Source organism: Ceratotherium simum, chromosome 1 (genome assembly GCF_057802395.1).
Source record: "Ceratotherium simum simum isolate JZ-2026a chromosome 1, ASM5780239v1, whole genome shotgun sequence".
Taxonomy (NCBI): Eukaryota; Metazoa; Chordata; class Mammalia; order Perissodactyla; family Rhinocerotidae; genus Ceratotherium; species Ceratotherium simum.
In genome coordinates, this window is record NC_141900.1 from 67,416,521 (window position 1) to 67,438,192 (window position 21,672).

Here is a 21,672-nt window from a genome sequence, read left to right on the forward strand (position 1 = left end):
ATACTAATTAGAATAGCACCTTGCATGTAGTAAGCATTAGTGTTAACAACAATTGGTGTTTTTATTTTGGGTTGTTATGTGACCAATACACAAATGGAAAAATTACAACGATTACAACATCAGCCTACACAAACATATGCTATTTTTCAATGATCATGAAAACCACACTGAGAGGAAACTCCTACCATGACCATTTTACAGATGAGAAAATGGAGGCTCAGAGGTTACATAATTTAACCAGGCCACTCTACAAGCAAAGCTAACGGCACTCAATTTTCTAGACTCCAGCACCTTTCCCACCATTGCCACACGTTTTCCAAGAATGAAGTAACCCTGAAATTTTAACACAAGCAAGAAAATATGACTTATGAGGTTTCACCAAGGCTTAGGGGAATGGCGAGTGTAACTCACACGGATTGTGGACTGTTTAATGCAAAGGATCACATGGCCGTGAGCGAGAACTGGCTCTGTATGCCAAGGACTTGTGCACCTGTGTGGAAATTCATGTAACCCAGGTGCAAGTGTAGTAGCGAGCATATGATTGATAATGAAAGGAGAAATAAATATTACTCAGTCAGTTGTTTCTTTCTGCAATCATTCATTCTATCCATTCATTCCAAAAATACTTAATGAGTGTCCATGTTGTGCCATGAATTATATGTTAGGGATACAATGGTGAATGAGACATAATCCTTCTCATCAAGGATTTTATAACCTGGGAAAGAAGATTGACAGTAAACTGTAACTAGAATACAATGTAGAAAGTGTTATGTAATTATTACTGTTATCCCTATTTTATAGATGAAGTAAATTGAGGCTTAGAGTGGATAAATAACTTGCCCAAAGTCACAGAGCCAATAAGTGGCACAGTCCGGATTCAGTTCAGACCTATTTGGTTCAAAACCCAGGCTTTTAATCCTGCTCTGGGAGATGTTAATAGGCGTACTAGAAAAGAAAATTGTTGTTGTTGTTTAGAGTTAAAAAAGTTTGAGAAATCTGTGAACTAAATGCCCTCTGGGAGAGCCACACCACATGTTGGCATATTCAAGCCTGTGAGCCACATTGTGGGAAGGAATACGATTCAGAAAAGCATTTCCAAAACATTCAAATGTTTCAGCTGAAGCACATTGCACTGTATTGACTACCGTATTGGCTGTATGTTGGGAAAACACGTAAAGAATATAGTATATGGGGGATGCTCTGGAGCTCAACATAATTTCCCTTGACATTTTAGGGGTATTGGTGAATTGGTCAAGACACATTCACTAATTGGGCCTTTGCGGGTTCTGTGATGTTAAAGAGTTAAATTCTGGTAGTTAGGAGTGAAGGAAGTAAAGAAAAATAGTATTTTTAGGCAGGAGTTTCTATAGTGAATAATTTTTAGGGATGGAGATCTCTGCTATCAATTATAGTGGCAGTAGGTTTGAAAATTACAGAAAGCTCCTTTTGTTCACTTCACACATTTGACAGCACTGACAGGTTCCCACAAAGGAGAAAGCTCCTGGGAAGTGCAGTGATGATTTTAGATGTGTGTTTTTTATTGTCAAAGAGCAGGCATGTGTGAGGGGGTTTTGGGGGTAGGGAGAAGATCTCTGATTATTCTGGATCTTTTCTAGAGGTTTATTAGAACAGGTTGTTCCTCACCCCCTAATTGAGTGGTATAAATTAATTTAAAAATGGAGCGAGGGGGCCGGCCCTGTGGCTTAGCGGTTGAGTGCGCGCACTCCGCTACTGGCAGCCCGGGTTCGGATCCCGGGTGCACACCGACGCACTGCTTCTCCTGCCATGCTGAAGCTGCGTCCCACATACAGCAACTAGAATGATGTGCAACCATGACATACAACTATCTACTGGGGCTTTGGGGAAAAAAAACGGGGGAGGATTGGCAATAGATGTTAGCTCAGAGCTGGTCTTCCTCAGCAAAAAGAGGAGGATTAGCACGGATGTTAGCTCAGGGCTGATCTTCCTCACAAAAAAAAAAAAAAATGGAGCAAGATTTAAAGAAGCTGTCTCCAAGGACTTGACCGCCCACTGGAGGCAGTAAGTGCATAAATAAATGCAGAATAAGGCAGACTAGAAGAGGCAAGAGAAAGGGACAGAGAGGGCTTTGAGGCGACTTCTATTAAGTCGGAAGACAAAGGCAGGAAGCTCCTCTACTTATAAATTTTTATCAAATAGTGGCATGTCTGGCCTTTGGGTGGAATTTGCTGTCTACTATTATATCTGCGTTCTACTGTACCCTACAGTGGTATTTTCAACACATAGGATTTAGCTCTACCAAAGCCCAACTGGATTTTCATGTTCCAACATTTCCCATCTCTGATAGACATTTATTACTTTACCATATGTGGAAAAAATGAAGTCAGTTCATGTCACTCTCTTCTTTCTTCTAGGGACCCCCCCCCAAAAAAAAAGAAAGAATGGTAAAAGCAAAAGGAAAAACCACCTTTAAATGCATTCTCTTTTTTCAATGAATGTCTTTTCTTCATACGTATTTTACCATTAGCTAAATTTCCTCCTTTCCTTCTCCTAGGCCAATTCTGCATTGTAGAGCTACAGGTATCGTCCATACATTTAGTCACACTATCGTTATCCTTTTCTGCAGGCAACACCTCCAAAAAAAGCCTCATTTTAAACAGCACTATTCCCATCCCACTCCTTTTTCTGATATTGTTATTCATTGATTTTACTACCATCACCACCACCACCATCACTACAAACCACTTCACCACATTTCGTAGAAGTTCTATGCTTCAAGCTCTGTACCAGTCATTGGATATACTTTATGCCAACTCCACAAGGTAGGAATGAACAGTTCTTAATAGGTGAGAAATCCACTTTATAGGTGAGAAATTCAAGACCCAGTGCTGTTTAAATGAACTGTCCAAGGCTTCACAACTAATAGTTTTATTTCATTTTGACCGTTTCTTCCCTAGTGTCTGGGCACGTGCACAAAAATCTTCAGTGCTAGGCTCTATGGGCTATTCTTATTATAGGATATTGTCCTACTCTTTAAACACGTGACTTCTGGCAAACAATTGGGTTAGTCAGATGGTGGGTGTGGTTCAGTCATTGGGTCGTCTTAGGTCAAACCTAGTATTCTTCATATTCTTCATAACATAGTATTCTAAGTTTTTACTGTTATTCTGTCTGCATTCAGGTTGCTAGATCAGTCTTGCCCCCAATGTTACACAACTAATCAATTTGTGTGTACTAGTTTCCTATTGTTACTGTAACAAATTACCACAAATTTAGTGGCTTAAAACAACAGGAACTTATTCTTTTACATTTCTAGAGCTCAGAAGTCTGAAATGAGTCTTAGGAAGCTAAAATCAGGTGTTAGCAGGGCTGGTTCCTTCTACGGTTTCCAGGGCAGAATCCGTTTCTTGCTTCTTCTGTTTCTAGCAGCTGCACACATTCTTTGGCTGATGGCCTCATCACTCTGACCTCTACTTCTGCTGTCACGTGTTCTTCTCACACTCTGATCCTTCTGCTTCTCTTTTATAAGGACTCTTGTGATTACATTGGGCTCATCCAGATAATCTGGGATAATCTCCCCGTCTACAGATCCTTAGCTTAATCACACCTGCAAAGTCCCTTTTGCCATGTAAGGTAACATTCACAGATTCTAGGGATTAGGATGTGGACCTCTTTGGGGAGCCATTGTTCTGTATACCACACTGTTCCTTCAATAAATATTTATTGCTTGATTAATAAGTGCAATGAACTGTGCTGGGCTCTGGGGAAATCTCAGGGAACATCATGTGTTTGAAGAACAAACTAGCCAGATTATCTGCTTTCATAGAGTTTATACTTTAACAGAAGGGGCAGATGTGAAATAATTTTATAATTATTTATCTTATTGTGCAATAGCCTAATTACAGTTGTAATAAGTTCTGGAAGGATGGAGTGCAATGAGAGGAGAGGAATCCTGAAGGACCTGGCTTAACTTGGGGCATCAAGGAAAACTTCTTAGAGGAAGTGACTTTTGATCTAAACTCTGATATGGGGGATTAATTAGGTGAAGATGAGGGCCAAGAGTGGACACTGGGAGACCAATGATTAAAATTTTAAAATACAAAGTATCTTTTAGAACTGTTCAAATTCACTAGGGTCATTAGCTTTTCTTGAGCTAAGGAAAGAAAGAAGCGTATTCTCAAGAGAGAAACAGTTGTTGTTTTTTTAACTTCTCAAAAGCAGGAAAGAAACTTTGAAATCTTGAGTACCATGTAAGTACCACCCTTGGAATCATGTGATTTCTGCTGCGTACCAGAAGTCAACAGTAACTTAATATTTACATTATTATTGCTATACTTTGAAGATTCTTGAGATCTCTATGAGTTTATCACACTGTGGTAGTAACCCCCAAATAAGTCTTTAAACAAGTCTTAGTAGATAAATTCTCCAAGATTTCAAATAGGGGCTTAAACCAAAATATGGCCTGGAATCTCTGTCAAGATCCTTTGAAATGTTCAGAGAAATGATTGAACAGTAGACTGTACATCCAAGCTCAGTGTTTCACGTTTTGATCAGTTCTGTTAGAGTTTTACACCTTCAAGTCTTCAGGGAGCAATTTAATTTAGTGGTCTCTGATATTTAAAGGCTTTCGTTTCTGTGATAATTTCTTGGCTAATGACCTTCAAAGAGTTTTGTGGAAGCAAAATACATAAGAGGTAGATGGAATCTCATCTCATTTTCACCTTTTTAATTATGAGAAACGGATCAGCATTTCCCCCTATACTTTTTGTCCTTTGATCTTCTTTTTCTATAAACCAATTGTTTGTTGCTTTTGCTCATTTTTTGGTTTTTGATTTTATAAGAGCTCTTTGAATCGTAGAGAAAATAACTTTTTATGTGGCATATTACAATAATGGTTGCCCAATTTGCCGTTTGTCTTCTGACTTTGTGTATGGCAGGATTTTACTAGTCAGATGAATTCATATTTCCTTTTGTGACTTCTGGATCACAAATTACAAATAAAATTGCTCAGATTTTTCTTCTTTTATGGTTCCGTTCCTTATGATTCAGGCTTTAATTTATTTGGGGTTTATTTTAGAATAGATATAGAATAGATAAGCATCTAGCTTAAATTTTATTCCTGAATGGCTAGTATTTGGTCCCACCCATTTATTGAATAAGCCAGTGTTTTACCACTGATTTGAAATGCTATTTTTATCAAAAACAAGAATCTCAAATGAATTTGTGTTTATTTTTAGACACTATAATCTGTTCTATTTTAAGCTGACTTTTCTGCATCTAGAAGGCTATATTCCCCTGTCATTTATCTCATTGCTCATAATTTTCTTAGATGTTTAAAGAAGAACTTTAAAAACATTGTCAAGGAAACGACTCTACAACCAACACTTTGCTTGAACTTTGATTTCTCTTCTGTAAAACTGGGAAAATGGAATAACCTTGCAATTGTGTGGGAGGATTTTAGATGATGTGTGACAAGCACTTAGTCCAGTTTCTGGTATGCTGTAGCCACTCAAATAATGATTGTCATTGCCTTTTACTTTCCAGCCCCAAATGTGTACCTATCATACAATAGGAGCTTAGAAAATGTATATTACGAGAATAAAAGAATGATATCTAAGCCTTAAAAGTCTATCAATTTCACCCAAGACACTTTTGACCATACTACCATTTCTGGTCCCAGTTACCAAAGATGATTGTCTTCCAGGCACAGCCATGAGTTTACTAAGTGAGGTAGTTTGCAAAACTTTATTAACTCTTCCAGAATGGTAAGGTAGATAAAAAATGTTCCAAAGTTGTAGGTTATTTTTCCTTGAATGTGTGTTCCCTTCAAAAATAACACTTGATTTTCTAGTGGTTTGCCATGTCACAGCTGAAGATCAGCCATCACTCAAGAAGGAAATTGCCTTAACCTAAAAGTCTGATGATCACACAAATGACTTCTTTCTTATTTAGTGATTTGTATTCTCCTAGGCTTACATATGTGAGAAAATACTCTGATACTATACAGAATTAGGGTGAAGGATGGGGAAGGGGAAGTATAAGCTGGGAGGTTGACCAGACAACCAAATGGAAAGAGAAGCTTAATTATTTCTATCTAGTTTAGGTTTTGAGCTATTACTTTGCTAGAATTGTCCACAGCAGTAGCCATGGAGGCTCCAATGTAATGATGATGAAAGAGGAAGTAATTTCCTTTCCTTGTTTGACACACAGATTCTGTTAAACTGAGAGCACTTAATTCATTTTTATTTTCTGTCCACCTTCCACCAAAAAGGCAAGTCATAATGCTGAAAAGACAAATGCAGACTTCAGAGATTTGAGTCTTGTAAAACAGAGATAGATTAAAGAAATTTACTCAAATACACACACACACACACACACACACACACACACGCTATATTGAACAAAATGGAGCTCAGGATCAGAGATTACATTTCTTGAATAAGAACAAAGAAGAATAATTGATGGTTACTAGGGAGCATTTTGGTTTTAAATAGAGGAGACTCTGAACTCCAATCTTCTTGCCAATCCAATCTTACTACTCATTCATCGATTCATTTTTTTCAATCACCATTTATTAAACACAAGGACTGTAGTAGCCTCTGAGAATATGTCTCAGAAAGATTTCATTCAAGTGGGGGGCTCCTAATATAATAATCTTAGGCTCTTGCAACAGGGGAATAACTCAGAGATGCATTTCTGGGGGATAACTTTAGCCTTGGTCAGAAAGGAAGACTGGAAAGGATAGAATGGATGTCCATGATGAGTCAGCATCATGATTAGACTAGCAGCAGGAAGATTAGCAGCAGAAAAGGGCCAAGTATAGATAAAGAGACCAAGACATCTTAAGGCTTAGGCTGAGTCTGTGAAAAAGATAAAGAATAAGATGCACTGGCAGTATAGACACCAGCAAGTGTTGGGAGGGAAGGTAGGGATAAAGAGCATTATGAAGGTATTATTGTCCCTATTTTACAGATAGAACTGGGTTCAAATGTTAGCCAAATTTTTCAATACACAATTATTGGGCACCTGTATTGTGCCAGCCTCTCTACCAGGCAGTGGGGATAGAGACCTGGGTCAGTTATAGTCCCAGCCTTACAACTCATGGTCCAACAGTTAATCTCATAGACACTTAAACTAATGACTAAATGCAACATGGAAATGATAGCTGAAAGGACATGGTATCATGGGGACCATGAGGAAGGGTGTCTAGTCTTCACTGGAGTGGGAGAATGGGTGTCAAGGACAGTTTCTTGAAGGAGGTTACAGCTGAGCTGGGTCTTCAAGGATGACTCAGGGAAAGGACATTACAGGCCTAGGGGAAAACAGGAGCAAGGCTGACAGGTGAGAACCAGCAGGATGCAACGGAATGATAGAAAGTTCTGTGTGCTGGAGGGAAGAGGCTGAGGCAGCCCCTCAAAGAACAAGGTTGGAGAAGTAGGGAAAGGCCAAGTCATGGAGCTCAGACTTTGTTCTGAAGTTGATGGGTGGTTTTGAAGGGATTTAGACAGGAAACTGAGCACTGTTGAATTTGCATTTTGGAAACACCATTTGGGTCTCTGGATTTGAGGGGTTCAAGACTGGAGGTAAAGATATCAGTTAGGAAGCTGCTTCAGGACTTCATCCTAGAAATGACAAGCTCCTAATTAGGCAGGTGGAATCAGGGATGGAGACAGGGGACAGACTAGAAAGAACCATTTAGATGGGTGAACATGGTGTCAAAACTGAGATACGGAATATAGGAGGAGTGGCTGGTGTGGGGAAAAGATAATAGTCTAGCTTCTGACATGTTATGTTCAAGGTGTCTTTGGGACATACCAATGAAGAAATTTATCTGGAATCTGCATGTACTGGCTGGAGCTCTGAGGAAAGTTTTGAGCTTTATTTGTGAGCCTTAATAACAAGGGCAAACATTTTGTACACTTATGATGCTCAGTCACTTTTCTAAGAATTTTTACACATATTAATTTATGTAATCCTCACATTAGCCCTTTGAGGTAAGCTCTGCTGTACTCCCCATATTACAGATGAAGAAACTGAGGCACAAGGAAGTTAGGTGATATATCTCAAATCACTCAGCAAGTATGTGGTAGAACCAGGGTCATTTACTCCAGCTGGCTAGCATGAGAAGCCATGTGCTTAGCCACCAGGCTGTCCTGCTTATAATTACTCAGGCAGAAAGCCTACAGCGAGCAGAGCCCTGGTCGAGTGGGTCGTGGTGCCTAGGAAGGGAAGAGAAACCCCTCAAAGAGACAGAGTAGATGCAAGGAGAACCAGGAAAGGGCAAAGAAGTTTCCGGAAGGGAGTGGCAAGCAGTGTCAAATGCAGAAGGTAAGGGATAAAAATGTCCTTGGATTTGGCGTTTAGGTCACTGGTGAGCTTAAGCAGCAGTGTTTCAGTAGAGTGGTAGGGCTAGAGGCCAGACTGCAGTGGGTTGCGTAGCAAAAGAGAGGTGAGGAAGGGGTGCACAGAGGAAAAGCAATCATCTTTGAAAAAACGTTTGGATGGTGATGATGCTGCTGACGCTACTGATAGTGCTAACTAACACTCATTTAGTACCTATCACACGCAAAACACTGTTCTAAACTCTATCTCCTGCCTTGCCTATATATAATATACATACACTCTTATATGTATGTATGCATATACATACACATAGAGATGTGCATTAATTTGTTTAATATTCATAATGACTCTATGAGGTCCTTGTACTATCTCCATTTATAGTTGAAGAAACTGAGGCGCTGAGCCATTGAGCAACTTGCCTGAGCAGAGACGGATAGTAAGAAATGCAGCCAGGCTTTGAGTCCAGGTGGTCAGGGTCCAAGATCTATGTTCTTTTTTTTTTTCTTTTTATTTATTTTTTCCCCCAAAGCCCCAGTAGATAGTTGTATGTCATAGATGCACATCCTTCTAGTTGCTGTACACAGGGCGCGACCTCAGCATGGCCAGAGAAGCGGTACGTCGGTGCGCACCCGGGATCCAAACCCGGGCCGCCAGCAGCGGAGCGCACGCACTTAACCACCAAGCCACAGGGCCGGCCGAAAATCTATGTTCTTAACCACCATGTTGAACTGCTCCTCAGTTAGAGGCAAGAGAGAAATTTGATTATAGCTGAAGGGGAGTGGGGGTCCTTGGAGGTTTACTTTTATATTTAATTTTTGGGATGGGAGAGACTTAAGCAGGTTAATAGGCAACATCTTTTTCTTCCTTGGGTATAGATAACTTCAGTGCAACTTTGCCCAATTAGTCAGCACACTGTTATGAGAAAATCTATTAAAAAAGGAGTAAATTGTAAATAGATTACTTCTAAAAGCTCCAATTCCCTCAGCCCTTCTAAGAGGCCTTATTCCTGGTGGATTGGAGACTGGAAACCCAGTAACGGAGTTTAAGTCAATGAGTCTATCAGAAAAGAGGCAGAAATCAAGAAATGTTTGGAAATCAAGGAATCAAGGATGATGCTAGGAGGTAAGTGGTGTCTAGGAGGTCACCAGATGACAAAGAAAAGGCCAGCAGCAGGAGAAGAGACAGTACTTTCAGGCTTGGGCTAGGCTTCAGTACAAGAGTTCTCACCCTTCAGTGCTCATCAGAAGCTTGTAGAAGTGTAGATGCTGGAGTCTCACCCCAGGAATACTGGAGCAGATGCCCTGAGGTGGGGCCCCACATATATTTCTGAAAACTGCTTCACATTCTAAAATAAGTTAAACATTTTACACTCTGGTATATTCCACTGAGACGAGAGAAATGCTCACAAGAGAGGAAGTAAAGCAAATACATGTTCAGAATTGCCCCTCCCATCTTATCTTTCACTCAATAAATCTTAGGAAGCATCTACTATGTGCCAGGCACTGTACCAGTCCTGGGACTAGGATAGTGAGCCTGAAAGGCATGGTCCCTGTCCTCAAGCGCTGTGAAAGAAGTAAACAAAGCGCTGTGAGAGAGCAGGAAAGGAGATCCTCTTGAGGTGGGTTGGTCAGGGACTAAGGGACCGTGAAGGTTACCTGTGTGATGACGGGACATTTCAACAGAAATCTGAAGGAGGAGAAGGTGCTGGCTATGCAAAGAACCAGAAGAATTCTGGACAAATGGCTCAAGCACAAGGCGCTGCGGCAGGCGAGGCCTGGTGTGCTGGGCCAACTCTTACTCCACCTTGAAGATAGTCACCTCCGGCCCCTATCCCCCAGGGAGAGCCCAGCCCTCATCCACCGAGGTTCCTGTTCCTCACTGGACCCTCTGTTAGAGCACTTGTCTCTTTATCATAGTTTGTTTACAAGTCTGCCTCCCCTGCTAGAATCACTATTTGCATTGCTATTGCCTGCCACATTTGCTGGAATACTGTCCTACATAATTCATTCTATATAAATATTTGCTGGCTGAAAAAAGAAAAACAATTATTCTGTAGAAGCTATAGGACTTTAGGCAAGTCTTTTGATTCTCTATATCTCAGTAGACTTATTTATAAAATGGGGGAATCATATCTGTCCTGCAGATTTGTGATGGTTAAAAGAGATAAGTTACTTAAGGTGCCTGGCAGTGGGGTTGGCACACAGTAAGTGCTCAAGAAATGTTCCTTGATGCATGATTGACTAAGTGAGTGAATGACTATATGATTTAACTGGTAATGAGAAAGTTGAGATACTTGTGAAAGATTCTTGGAAATTAAGCTCTTCAGAATATTTCATTAAAACTAAAACCAAAGCTGCCTTTACTTCCCTCTGACACTGAGAACTGTCTACTTTGAGTGTGTTCCGTAATCTATGCCAAACACAGGTGTGCTGATGTGAAGAGCTGGAGGTCTGAAGTCTGAAGCCCTGGGTTGAGTTCAGGTTCTATTCACTAAGTATGAGACCTGGATCAAGGTCTAAAGCCTCAACTGCCAAATATGTTTGATATTGATGCCTATAGAAGAGAGTTTGGCCCTGAGATACTAGACCAAAGTTGGAGAGATCAATATGAACTCATGTCCACACACACGCAGATGGATGATACATGGGTTGTAGACATACATACTTTACTAAACTCTCCACTAAGAAGATCTAGAAGCAATGACATCCCGCTAGCAATGTGCATGCCCAGCACTCAGATCTTGGTTTCTAAATACCATTCTCCAATAAAAGGAACCAGTTCTCCTTAGAGAAATGGCGGATTCTAGAGCTTGGGCAGAAAAAATACAAGATGACACTGGATCATCTGGTATTACCAGAAAATAAGGAAGTGCTCAAAAAAAAAAGAAAAGAAATAAAAGAAAATAGAATGGAGCCATGTCGAAGAGACACAGAGGCCAACCTGAAAGAGGTCCCAATGGCCAAAGCTAAAAAAATTTGAGTAAGAAAATAAATAATATAATTATGAATTATAACTCAAGGTACAAAATACGTATATGAAGTCTATACTGATATAAATACATGATTGAATAAACAAATAAATGAGGGAGAAGAGACACATCTTTGTGGAAGAATTCCAAATAAAATATGTAGATACTCCCTCCTCTAGGAGGTAAGCGTGGTGCCGCCAGACCCCTTGAGTGTAGGCTGGACTTAGTGACTCAGTTCCAAAGAACAGAGAAGAAGAAAAGGGAAAAAGAGCGAATTTCCAGTGGGAAAACCTGGCAAATGCCACCTTAACCAAGTGATCAAGGTTACCATCCCTCTGGATGTCATGTGGGCATCATGTTCTCTTGATATAATGTGATGAGAAGCACCGTTGGCCTCTGTGGTGTTCTTTGCAAAAACCCATAACTCTGTCTAATCAACACAAAAACATCAGGCAAATCCCAATCTGAGGGACATTTTGCAAATGTAGTTAACCAGTACCTTAACCAGTACTCTTGAAAACTGTCAACATCATGAAAACGAAGGAAAGATGGAGGACATGCACAGACTAGAGGAGACTAAGGGGACACAGCCACTAAATGCAATGTGTATCCTTGATTAGATCCTGGAACAGAGATAGGACATTAGTGAAAACCTGGTGAAATCCATATCAAGTCTGGAGGTGCGTTACTAGTAATGTACTACGCTAGAGTAATATCGGGTTCTTTATTTTTGACTAAGTTGTGTTAAGATGTTAACATTAGGGGAAACTGACCTCAGGTGAGGGGTGTACTCTCTGCAGTATCTTTACAACTTTTTGTAAATCTGAAATTATTGTACAATAAAAAGCTTATTAAAAGAAACAGAATTTGGGGACGATTAGATGAATACACATCTGAGAGCATGTGGTGAGCTCACAGAACTCAGCACATTATTATGAGCGGAAGGCCACTGTTGACTGCATGGAATGAAATTGAGTGATTAACGAATCTTAGAAAATGTTCAATTTCCTGTCCATCTGTAATTTTTCCTAAACCTCACTGCATGAGATCTCAATTAAAAGAGATACCAGATATTTTATTTGATACTTAATGTTTAAAAAATAAAAGTAAAGTCTTGAGGTCAGCTTGTTTACTTCTCAGTTGAACAACGAGAATTTGTCACATGTCATTTTCTCAAAAAAAGAGTGCAAACTTTCTCCTTCCCAAACTCTTTTGTCAGCTTCCTGGTAGTTTGGATTGCAGGGAAACACGAACTCCCTGTGCGTGCATACACTCCCACACACTCAGCCATGGAGAGCTTCTGGTTCCTGCAGAAATCAGACGCACTGTGGGAAAAGCTGTTTCAAAGTCTGGACTGCTTTCCTAAGGCAGCGGGTCTCCTTCACAGCAGTTTAAATGAGTCGGAGGCCCCAGGGAAATAAAGAGAATCTGTCTCCACTAGAGCACCCATTCTGAATATAATTCTCTTTTAATGTGGATCAAAGTTGTGTGAAGTAAGTCTTGAGTATGCCTTTAAGGTGTTTGTCAATGCAGCATGTCCCTCCAGCTCAGGGGTGCTTAGGAAGGGGACTGTTCAATGCTACAGGGTCTGCCCTGAGATCTCAGAGTTAGGGGACCCAGGAGGGAGCGGTGTAAAGCTGAGGGAGCTCCAGGCGGCTCCTGGCCCAATCAGGGCCTGTGCACTGTCACATTCTGGTCTAAAAAAGAGAGGTGTAAAGAGCGACAAGGTGAAGGAACCCCTTTCAATTTTCAGCGGGAGAGCTGTGGTGTCAGAATCTTGCTTATGCACATGCACATACACATGCGTGCATGCGTACACGCACACACACACAGACCAGCAGCAGGCAATGCCTTGTTTTGTGCGCGAATGAGAGAAGGAATGGTATAAATAATCTCCCAAAGTAGGTAACACAAAACCATCTGGGTGGTCTTTATAACACAGTCTGTAATTTCCTTTTTTCTTTTCTTTCCTTTCCTTGCCTTGCCTTGTCTCATCCTCCTCATCCTCCTCCTCTCCCCACCTCCCTTCTCCTGGTGCCAGTTGAACACTGCAGATTGTTTCTTGCTTCAGTTAATTATGGATGGAGTTCGTCATTTTTGAGACAAGATAGATAAGGCTATGGAGACGCGGCTAACGGATTGACAAGAAGTGGGTCTGGAATTTCAGCTGCGCTGTAGGTGATGAACAGGTGGTTCACTGGGATCCCTAACCACAGTTCCACCTTTTACTTTTGGCCCCACTAAAGTCAGACCCTTGTTGATCTACACTGCTCGGTTCTGCCCTGCAAGCTCCCTTCATCCCTCCACCCGGCAGCATGCGTTTCACAGGGGCAATGGCTTGCATCACACCGTTTATATTTTACCAGAATCTGAAAAGCATGAAAATAAAGACATTGAGGGTGCAGAGTCCTGCTTGTGAGACATTGGCTGGCCCAGGAGCAGTGGTTCTGTTCAAAGTAGCAACACCCCGAGAGTATCAGTGAGGCATAGAGCACAGTGGCATTCAGACTCGGGGCTGAATCCTCTTGTTTCCACTTACTACCTGTGTAACCTGGGCAAATCCCTTAACTTCTCCTAGTCTCAATTTCCTCATCTGTAAAATAAATATACTCCCAGGAGCACTGTTAAATGAGATCACGCATGTAAAGTGCAGGGCCTGGTATATTATCTATATATGAAGTATGTGCCTGGCATGATGGAGGCAACAAAGACGGGCAAGATGCACACCTGTCACCCAGATATGCTTACAGCCTAATGAGGAAATCTACGTAAACTTAACATCTTAATATCTCTGTGCCTCACTTTCCTCATCTATAACATGTGGACAATAACAATATCTACCTCAGAAGATGAAATGATTAATCTATATAAAGCATTTAGAACAGTACTGGCACATGGTAGTACTGTACTCAAAAAGGCATTTTATGATAATGGTTGAGAGGAGAGTTAACATTTTGCGGAGAGGATTAGGAATTATTTTATGGAGAAGGTGACAGTGAGATGAGCTAGAAGGATGGGCGTGGTGTTGACAGGGCATTCTTGGTGGAAGGAATGATTAAGAATGAAGGGGCAGGGCCGGCCCCGTGGCTTGGTGGTTAAGTGCACGCACTCCGATGCTGGTGGCCCGGGTTCGGATCCTGGGCGCGCACCGAGGCACCACTTCTCTGTCCATCCTGAGGCCGAGTCCCACATACAGCGACTGGAAGGATGTGCAGCTATGGCATGCAACTATCTACTGGGGCTTTGGGGGGAAAAAATAAATAAATAAAATCTTTAAAAAAAAAAAAAGAATGAAGGGGCAGAGGTGAGCAGGTTGGGGTGGGATCAAAGGAGAGCCAATCACTCTTGTTTGGCCGCAGCGTGGGATACGCAAGGATAATAGTGGAAGGCAAGTCTGGGAAGGCTTTTGGAGAATCTTAAAACACTAAGTAAAAATTTTACTTCACTGTGTAGGCAATGTGGAGATCATAAGCTGGGGGAAATAATATGATCAGAGGTATGCAGTGGGAAAATTATTGTGGCCCTGAAGTAAGGAAAATCAGAATTTCCATCAGTGATGCAAATGAGAAGCTAGTGGCAATTCAGTTATTCATTCAACAAATATTTCTTAGTTATGTATAAGGCACCTTCCTAGGCACTGGGTATACAGTGGTGAAGAAGACAGAGTCTGTCCTCCTGGAGGTTATAGCTTAGTGGGAGAGATAGACAAGCAATCACACAGGTGTATCATTGAAAACAAGGAAAATTCAATGACGGAAATTACAAGAGCTTTGACAAGAGAGTTGTGTAAAGAGTCAGGGATGGTTTCCCCGAAGAAGTGACACGTAAGCTGAGATCTGAAGGGTGAGGAGGAGTTCATCAAGTTGAAGGACGAGAGAGAAATTTTTCCAGGCAAAGTCATTGGGGTGGGATGACAAGACCATATTTCTCTTAAAGAAAGTTATTTCTGGCATCAGTGTGGAAAATTTATTGGAAAGAGGGCAAGAGCAGATTTGATTGGACTAATTGGGAAGCTATAGCAGGAGTTACATCAAAAGATGATTGTGTGGATACTTCATAAAATGGTATCATTACCCACAAAAACACAGATGACTCTCACAGACAGAAGAAGCCAAACACAAAGAAGAATATACTGTATGATTGCATTTATGGGAAATTCAAGACTCGAACTTGATATAAATAAACTAATCTGTGGTGAGAGATTTCAGAATGGTGGCTACATTGGTGTGGGGGGCTATTGACTGGGAGCGGCATGAGGAAGGCTTCTGGCAGGCTGGAAATTATTTACATCTATATCTTTACCTACCTATAGTAGGTAGGTAATTCTACTTATTAATTCACACCTGCTTTGTAAATGTAATTCGTGCACCATGGAAATGAAAAGAAGGTCTGATATGTACCATTTAAAAAATATATTTTTAAAATGTAATGTTAAGGGGGAAAAGTAGGCTAAAAAATTGTGCATATAAAATTATCATAACTCTCAAAGAAATTAATATAATAATAATTTACTTAAGAATTAAAGGAAAACATCCAACACACTGGTTGTTTCTGGTGGTGGAATTTCAGGTGACTGGTGTGAAGATACACCCCCAGGGGATTTTGGAAAACACTGACAATGATTAAGAGACCAACAAACTTCTCTGAGCAGGATGACAGGGATGCGAATCCTTGTTTTGTTCTTCCCTAAGGGAGTGACATTCAGTAAATTACATAATCTCTGTGACTCGCAGTTTCATCAAATTTAAAAAAGGGGTCCTAATGGTGCCTCCATCCCAGGGCTATTTGGGGAACTAACCAAGATGAAGTGTAAGCACAGCGAGTGCTCAGTAAATGTCAGTTCTGGATATTAAAGGAAACCTTGGAGGCAGAGGAGAGTGGGTTGTCCACATTAGCTCCCACTGCCCCTCCTTCCTGGGTCATCTTAGAGAGGGAGGTTGGCCATGGGGATTTGAGAAGGAGGGTAAAGGTCCAGAACAGCAATCGGGGGTGGGGGGGCACATGAAGGGAGATGACCAGGGAACACGCCCAGCTGGGGTGGAAGCCAAGCATTTCTGGGATGAAATCCTCCAACTTCCTCCCAGCCAAGAGGGATGGTGGAAATGTTCCCAAGTTGGGAATTGAAAAGGGGGTTGTGACAGAAAGACAAGGAAATGATATTTCGAGAATAAACTCCATAGAGTATAAAAATAAAGAATGTCATTTTAAATGAGAGAGTTTAAAGTTGAACATTTTGTGACTATGTATAGCTGTGGGTGTGATGTATGTATAACATGATGTTATTTAAGGAAATCACAGAAACCCATATCATTTGCCTTCGTACATAAAGACACTCTTCTTCCGTACTTTATCAAACAGCGAATATTATGATATGATATCCACATGCTATTTGAACACATGAAAAGTTTTTTCTTTAATTAAAATTAACTGACTCTTCAGAAACCAGTGGAGCCCATAGCTTCTCAGGTGACATTAGGGGAAATTTAATTGGTACTTAGTCAATGACCGAGGAAGCATGAAATGCACGCGTAACCCAGGTATTTGCATCTCTTTCTTCCCGCTCAACGAGACAGCCTTATGATATTTAATATCGTCAGTCAGCAAAATCATGTTCATTAGTTAGGCCACAAAGTGTTAAACTGACTTTATTTCAATGAGAATAAAAAGGAAATTACAAATAAAACAGAAACTTGTTGTGTTATATACAGAAAACCTACAATTCTGGGAAAGGAGGCATAAAATTTTTATTTTATATTTTATTTAATTTTTACAGGAAGCTTCTGAAAATCAATATTGTAAGGCCTAACTGGATTTAGTATGATATTCTCATTCAGAGAGTGGGCAGGGAATCGTGTCAACATTTGCAGCCTTGTCTCTGCCTGCATTCCAATTAAAAATTGTTCAACATGATATAATGTAGACAGGGTATTCTGAACAGCTATCTCTGAATAATAATGATATTGATAATAATTATATTAGCTACCATTTTTATTAACACTTTTTTATGTAGCAGGTATTGTGCTAAGCATTTTATGTGTGTTAGCTCACTTACTCCCCACAACAAACCTGTGAGGGAGGTATTTCAGGAACTTTATTATACCCATTTTATGGGTGAAAACAATAAAGCTCAGATTAGGGTTACCAACTACCCAGGTTTTCCCAGGATGTGAGACTTTCAGTGCTTAAACCAGGAAAGTCTTGGGCAAACTGGCATGAGTCAGTCACCCTATAAAAATGACTTGCTTGATATTTAATTGGTAGAGAGGGATTTAAACCTCTTCTCTCCTTAGCTGGGCAGATTTTTCCTACCTACTGCCAGCCCAGCTCTAGATTACAGTCCACAAGAGTTAAACAGCAAGACATTCTTTGGCAGTGTGGTGGGGGAGGGAGCTAGGTTGACACTTGGCAATATTATTTCACATGATGTAATTGAAAATGTCATTTTGTCTTTCCCGGTCCCCAAACCACTGAGCAAGCAAAGCTGAGCCTCTCTTTACAGCATTTGCAAAGGGCTGGCATGTCACCTTAATCTGACATTCAGAGTAAAAACCCACTCACCTTGGGAAGGGGGTAGAGGTGACACAATGGTTGGCCAGGGTCCTGTTTACAAAACTCCAGGGTGTGACACACCACATCAGCATTCCTATCCGCACTAAGCCTGGAGGGAAAGAGGGCAAAACAAAGGCTATTCAGATCTCTCAGGCATTAGGAAACAGAAGCTATTTGAAAGAAAAGTAAATCCCCAGAATGGATTCTAATACCCTCAACTCTGCAGCATGGCCTTGAGTCCAGGCCGGTGTAGATGCTGGATCATAACGATTTCCTGCCACGTCGCTGTCTTCTACATTTAGAATAAGGTCCTGGGGGCGGGGATGGGGCACAAACAGCACTGAGCTGTGAATCAGCCTCTCACACAAGCACTGTGATTCTTTTCAGGAGCAGCCACAAATAAAATTAGGAAAAGAAAAATGCGCAGGAGTGTAATTTGACGGGAACAATATTTTAAAGTTTGCTGGGCCTTATAGAAAAAAATCATGTATGATATAGCCTTAAACACATAAAATTATTTTCTTAGGCATAATCCAAATCACCTCTTTCCCTTTAAAGTAAATATATTTCTCTACCTTATGGAAGGAAATACAATATCTTTGACTTTTTCCCCTGGGAATAGTGTAAGGATAGTGTTCTTCAAATATTTTGGTTTATGTCTGGGTTTGCAGGGGCTTAAACAAACCTTTCATATCCATTTTCTACCTGACACCCTCAAAACTCTTCTTAAATGTGGAAGAATGAGTATCATGTGCTGCTTCAAATGAAGGAACAAGTAAAGTACGGACTTGTAGTAACTTTGCCAAGTAACTTATTGATTCACGCCCAAAGCAAACCAAACCAAAGCAACAAAAAGAAAGAATCCAGAAACATAGGTTGATAATATCTAGAGACAAATTTTGGAAGGACAGTTATAGATTCTAGAAGATACTTTTTGGGGTTTCTTGCCAGCTCACATGATCACTTAACTGTCCCCCTTCACCCATAGAGGTGGGTTCCTGACAACTGTCCCTTATCTCCCAGCCAGTTGATTAGACCTCATTAGACTACTGTTTAAGTAGGACCAATCAGATTCTCTTTTATGGAAATTCGGAATTGGTGTTAAAAAGTTTGACTTCACTTTGGGCTGCTCTCAGAATAAAAGGAGCCATAGTGACTTGGGACCGTAACGTCATTTCCTGACGTGGACTGAGCATTTGGAAAGCTAGTCTGTAGGATGGGGTTCATGGGGCAGAACCCAGCGTGTGCAGTGAGGAAGCCTGGGGACCGTGCGCCCTTGTGTTCTTGGTGGCTTCCCTGTCCCGTTTCCAGTCTCTGTCTGAAGCCTGGATATTTTCCTGCCTTTGAGTTTCATGATATTGTGGGAGATCAAGATTTGGCCACCCTGAAATCTATCTCTTTACCTTGATTGTTTTCTCTGACGGACACTTGACTTCCCCTACTAACTGCCTAAAGAATTTGACATAGAAGATCTGTAATATGATGTAAAATAGATGTTACAATGGAAAAGGCACCAACAAGCCCATCTTATGGGAAGTTCTGTCTCTCTGGCCACATTCTCTGGATGGACCTGCGAGGAGTTGCCAGACAAACATTTACATTTATAAGGGAAATCTCCATTTTTACATTTATAAGGGAAATCTCCATTTGTAAAGGTATCTCCCTCTCTGTATTGGGAAGAGGGGGGATGACCTCATTTCTAGAAACTTATCAATGTGGAAAGTGTGACCTTAAATCTGCATAATAATCTTACTCTTGTTTACCGTGCTTTAGTGGTAATCTGCTGTAACTGACTCCCCCCACCCCCAACATCCTCCTTTGTCCTTAGCTGAAGATGGTATTTAAGACGAGAATTTCTGCTATTGTGTTGAGAAACTCAGTGTCCCTGGTTTCTCCCATGTATACATGTTATTAAACTAGGTATTATTTTCTCCTGCTAACCTGTCTTGTTAATTATTCGGCCAGCCATAAGAACCTTAAGGGAAAGGGCAGAGGGAGATTCTCCCTCTTCCCCCACAATATACTCTAGATTCCCTTACAATAAATCCACTCCATGTACCTCCCCCCAGCTATTACAGCGACTAGCTCTACAACTACTCCAATTACAACTTCTTTCTTCTCTCTCTGACCCTCCTCCTCTTCTCCTTCCTTCTTAGTCATAAGGAAGGCCGAGATGTTTCTGGGCTGTGACAGTCACAGCCCATACATGGGCCGACCCTTGAGAACCACTGTTTAGCTTGGTAATGCTTGGCCCCCATGACTAGGGCCTGGATTTGCTCCCTGACTCCACGCCCACTTCTGCTTTATTTCCCTGATAGCCATTCCACAGACTCTCGATTAGGTTGTCCACTCCTCCAAGGGAGTTTTATACCTGAATGTGGAGAATAACAGATGAGATTCAGAAAGGTAAAACAAAAACAAGATGCAAACAAAACAAAAAACCAGCCCTCTGGTTCTACTTAGTGCATGTAAGCAGCAGTTTTAATGGATGCTGAACATCGAAATATCTTTAAAATTCTAATAATGTTATCTTTGGACTACCAACCAAAAAATGCTGGGAGAGGCCTTAAGAGTTTATATCATGAACATTCCTGCAGAAAGAACTGCCCCATATTACTGAAAAGCCCGTCAGAGAAAGAGGATCCACCTCAGACATCTTCAAACATTTTGATGGTCACTAGTGTATGAAAAGATAAGCTGGGACCACAGGCTCCCAAATCTCATTCCAGCTGAATGAGACTAGCCATGTGACTGGCAAGACGGCTTCTCAACATTTTGTGAGCACCTGAGTTAAAAGGGAAAAAGAGTTCATCATGAGAATCATCTGCTTGGCCCCAGGCTTCCTTCAAGGGAGGTGGAGGGGAAGGTAACTTACAGTATTAAAGGAGGCCTTGTCTTCTAAGCTGTGGGACAAGCTGTTTGTGACAGAAAAAGTCCATTACCGAACTAATGTCTACCAAGGGTCAGTGAAGCAGGAGAGGTGGCTGTTGTCACACATCTGTTCTCAACTTAATGGTTCATTTATTTAACTGATGACTGCTGTTTTTATGGGGGTTCTGGTATTTAGTGGACTCAGGAGGATGATAAATAAGGCTCTGATTAATCTTTTTTTTTTAAACTAAGGCCAATATTCCATCTGCAACAATCCAGGACCACCAGAGCCAAGTCGTCATATGGTATCCAAGACCTATTCTTTTTCCCCTGTAAATAGTGCACAATTTCAAGTATGTCAACTTGAATATCCAAATGGAAGGGGGCCCCCTCAGTCAGAGAGTGAGGCTGGTATTCTCTGAACTGAGGAATAGGAGAGCAGAACTGGGCATGTGGTGTCCTTTCCAGAGTCCTCTAAAACCAGAGCTTCTCATGACTAAAAGTGAGAAGTACTCCTTTGGACAAGAATAGAAAATGCTGAGGCTCATAAGTCCAGACAAGTGGAAGACCATTAGAACGTGCAAGACACAAAGAATGTGCAAAGTAGCAGGTGTGCTCTTGACCACTGGCCCAACCTTGGGACAGAAGGCCTAAGCTACACGTAATTTGTGAAATCCTTAGGAAATCTCCAAACTCGTAATAACCATTCCCAGTCAACATTGTTTTCCTTTTCCCAGAGCAGCAAATAAGACCAAAATGGCCACATTTTAATTTATTTCCTGTTACTACCGTTATAGGTACAGAGGTGTGCAGGAGTGAGGCATGTGGGGAGGGGGAGGCTTCAACACATTGGGAAGAGCTAATTAACAAGTTTAATTAGGATCATGGTGGAATGAAGTCAATGAGGTTCATTATCATCATAAGTCAAAAGAAGAGCAAGGTCAGGGTTAAGTTAACAGATG

The 21,672-nt window shown here is 41.1% G+C and overlaps 1 protein-coding gene across 1 annotated transcript in view; it reads right to left on the bottom strand.

The window, feature by feature from the left end:
• Positions 1-21,672, bottom strand: part of AOAH (acyloxyacyl hydrolase) — a 188,646-nt gene that overhangs the window by 126,485 nt on the left and 40,489 nt on the right. Inside the window, exon 4 of the mRNA XM_004418824.3 lies at positions 17,849-17,948. Coding sequence (XP_004418881.1) covers positions 17,849-17,948 — 100 coding nt within the window. The remainder of the gene's footprint in view (positions 1-17,848; positions 17,949-21,672) is intronic.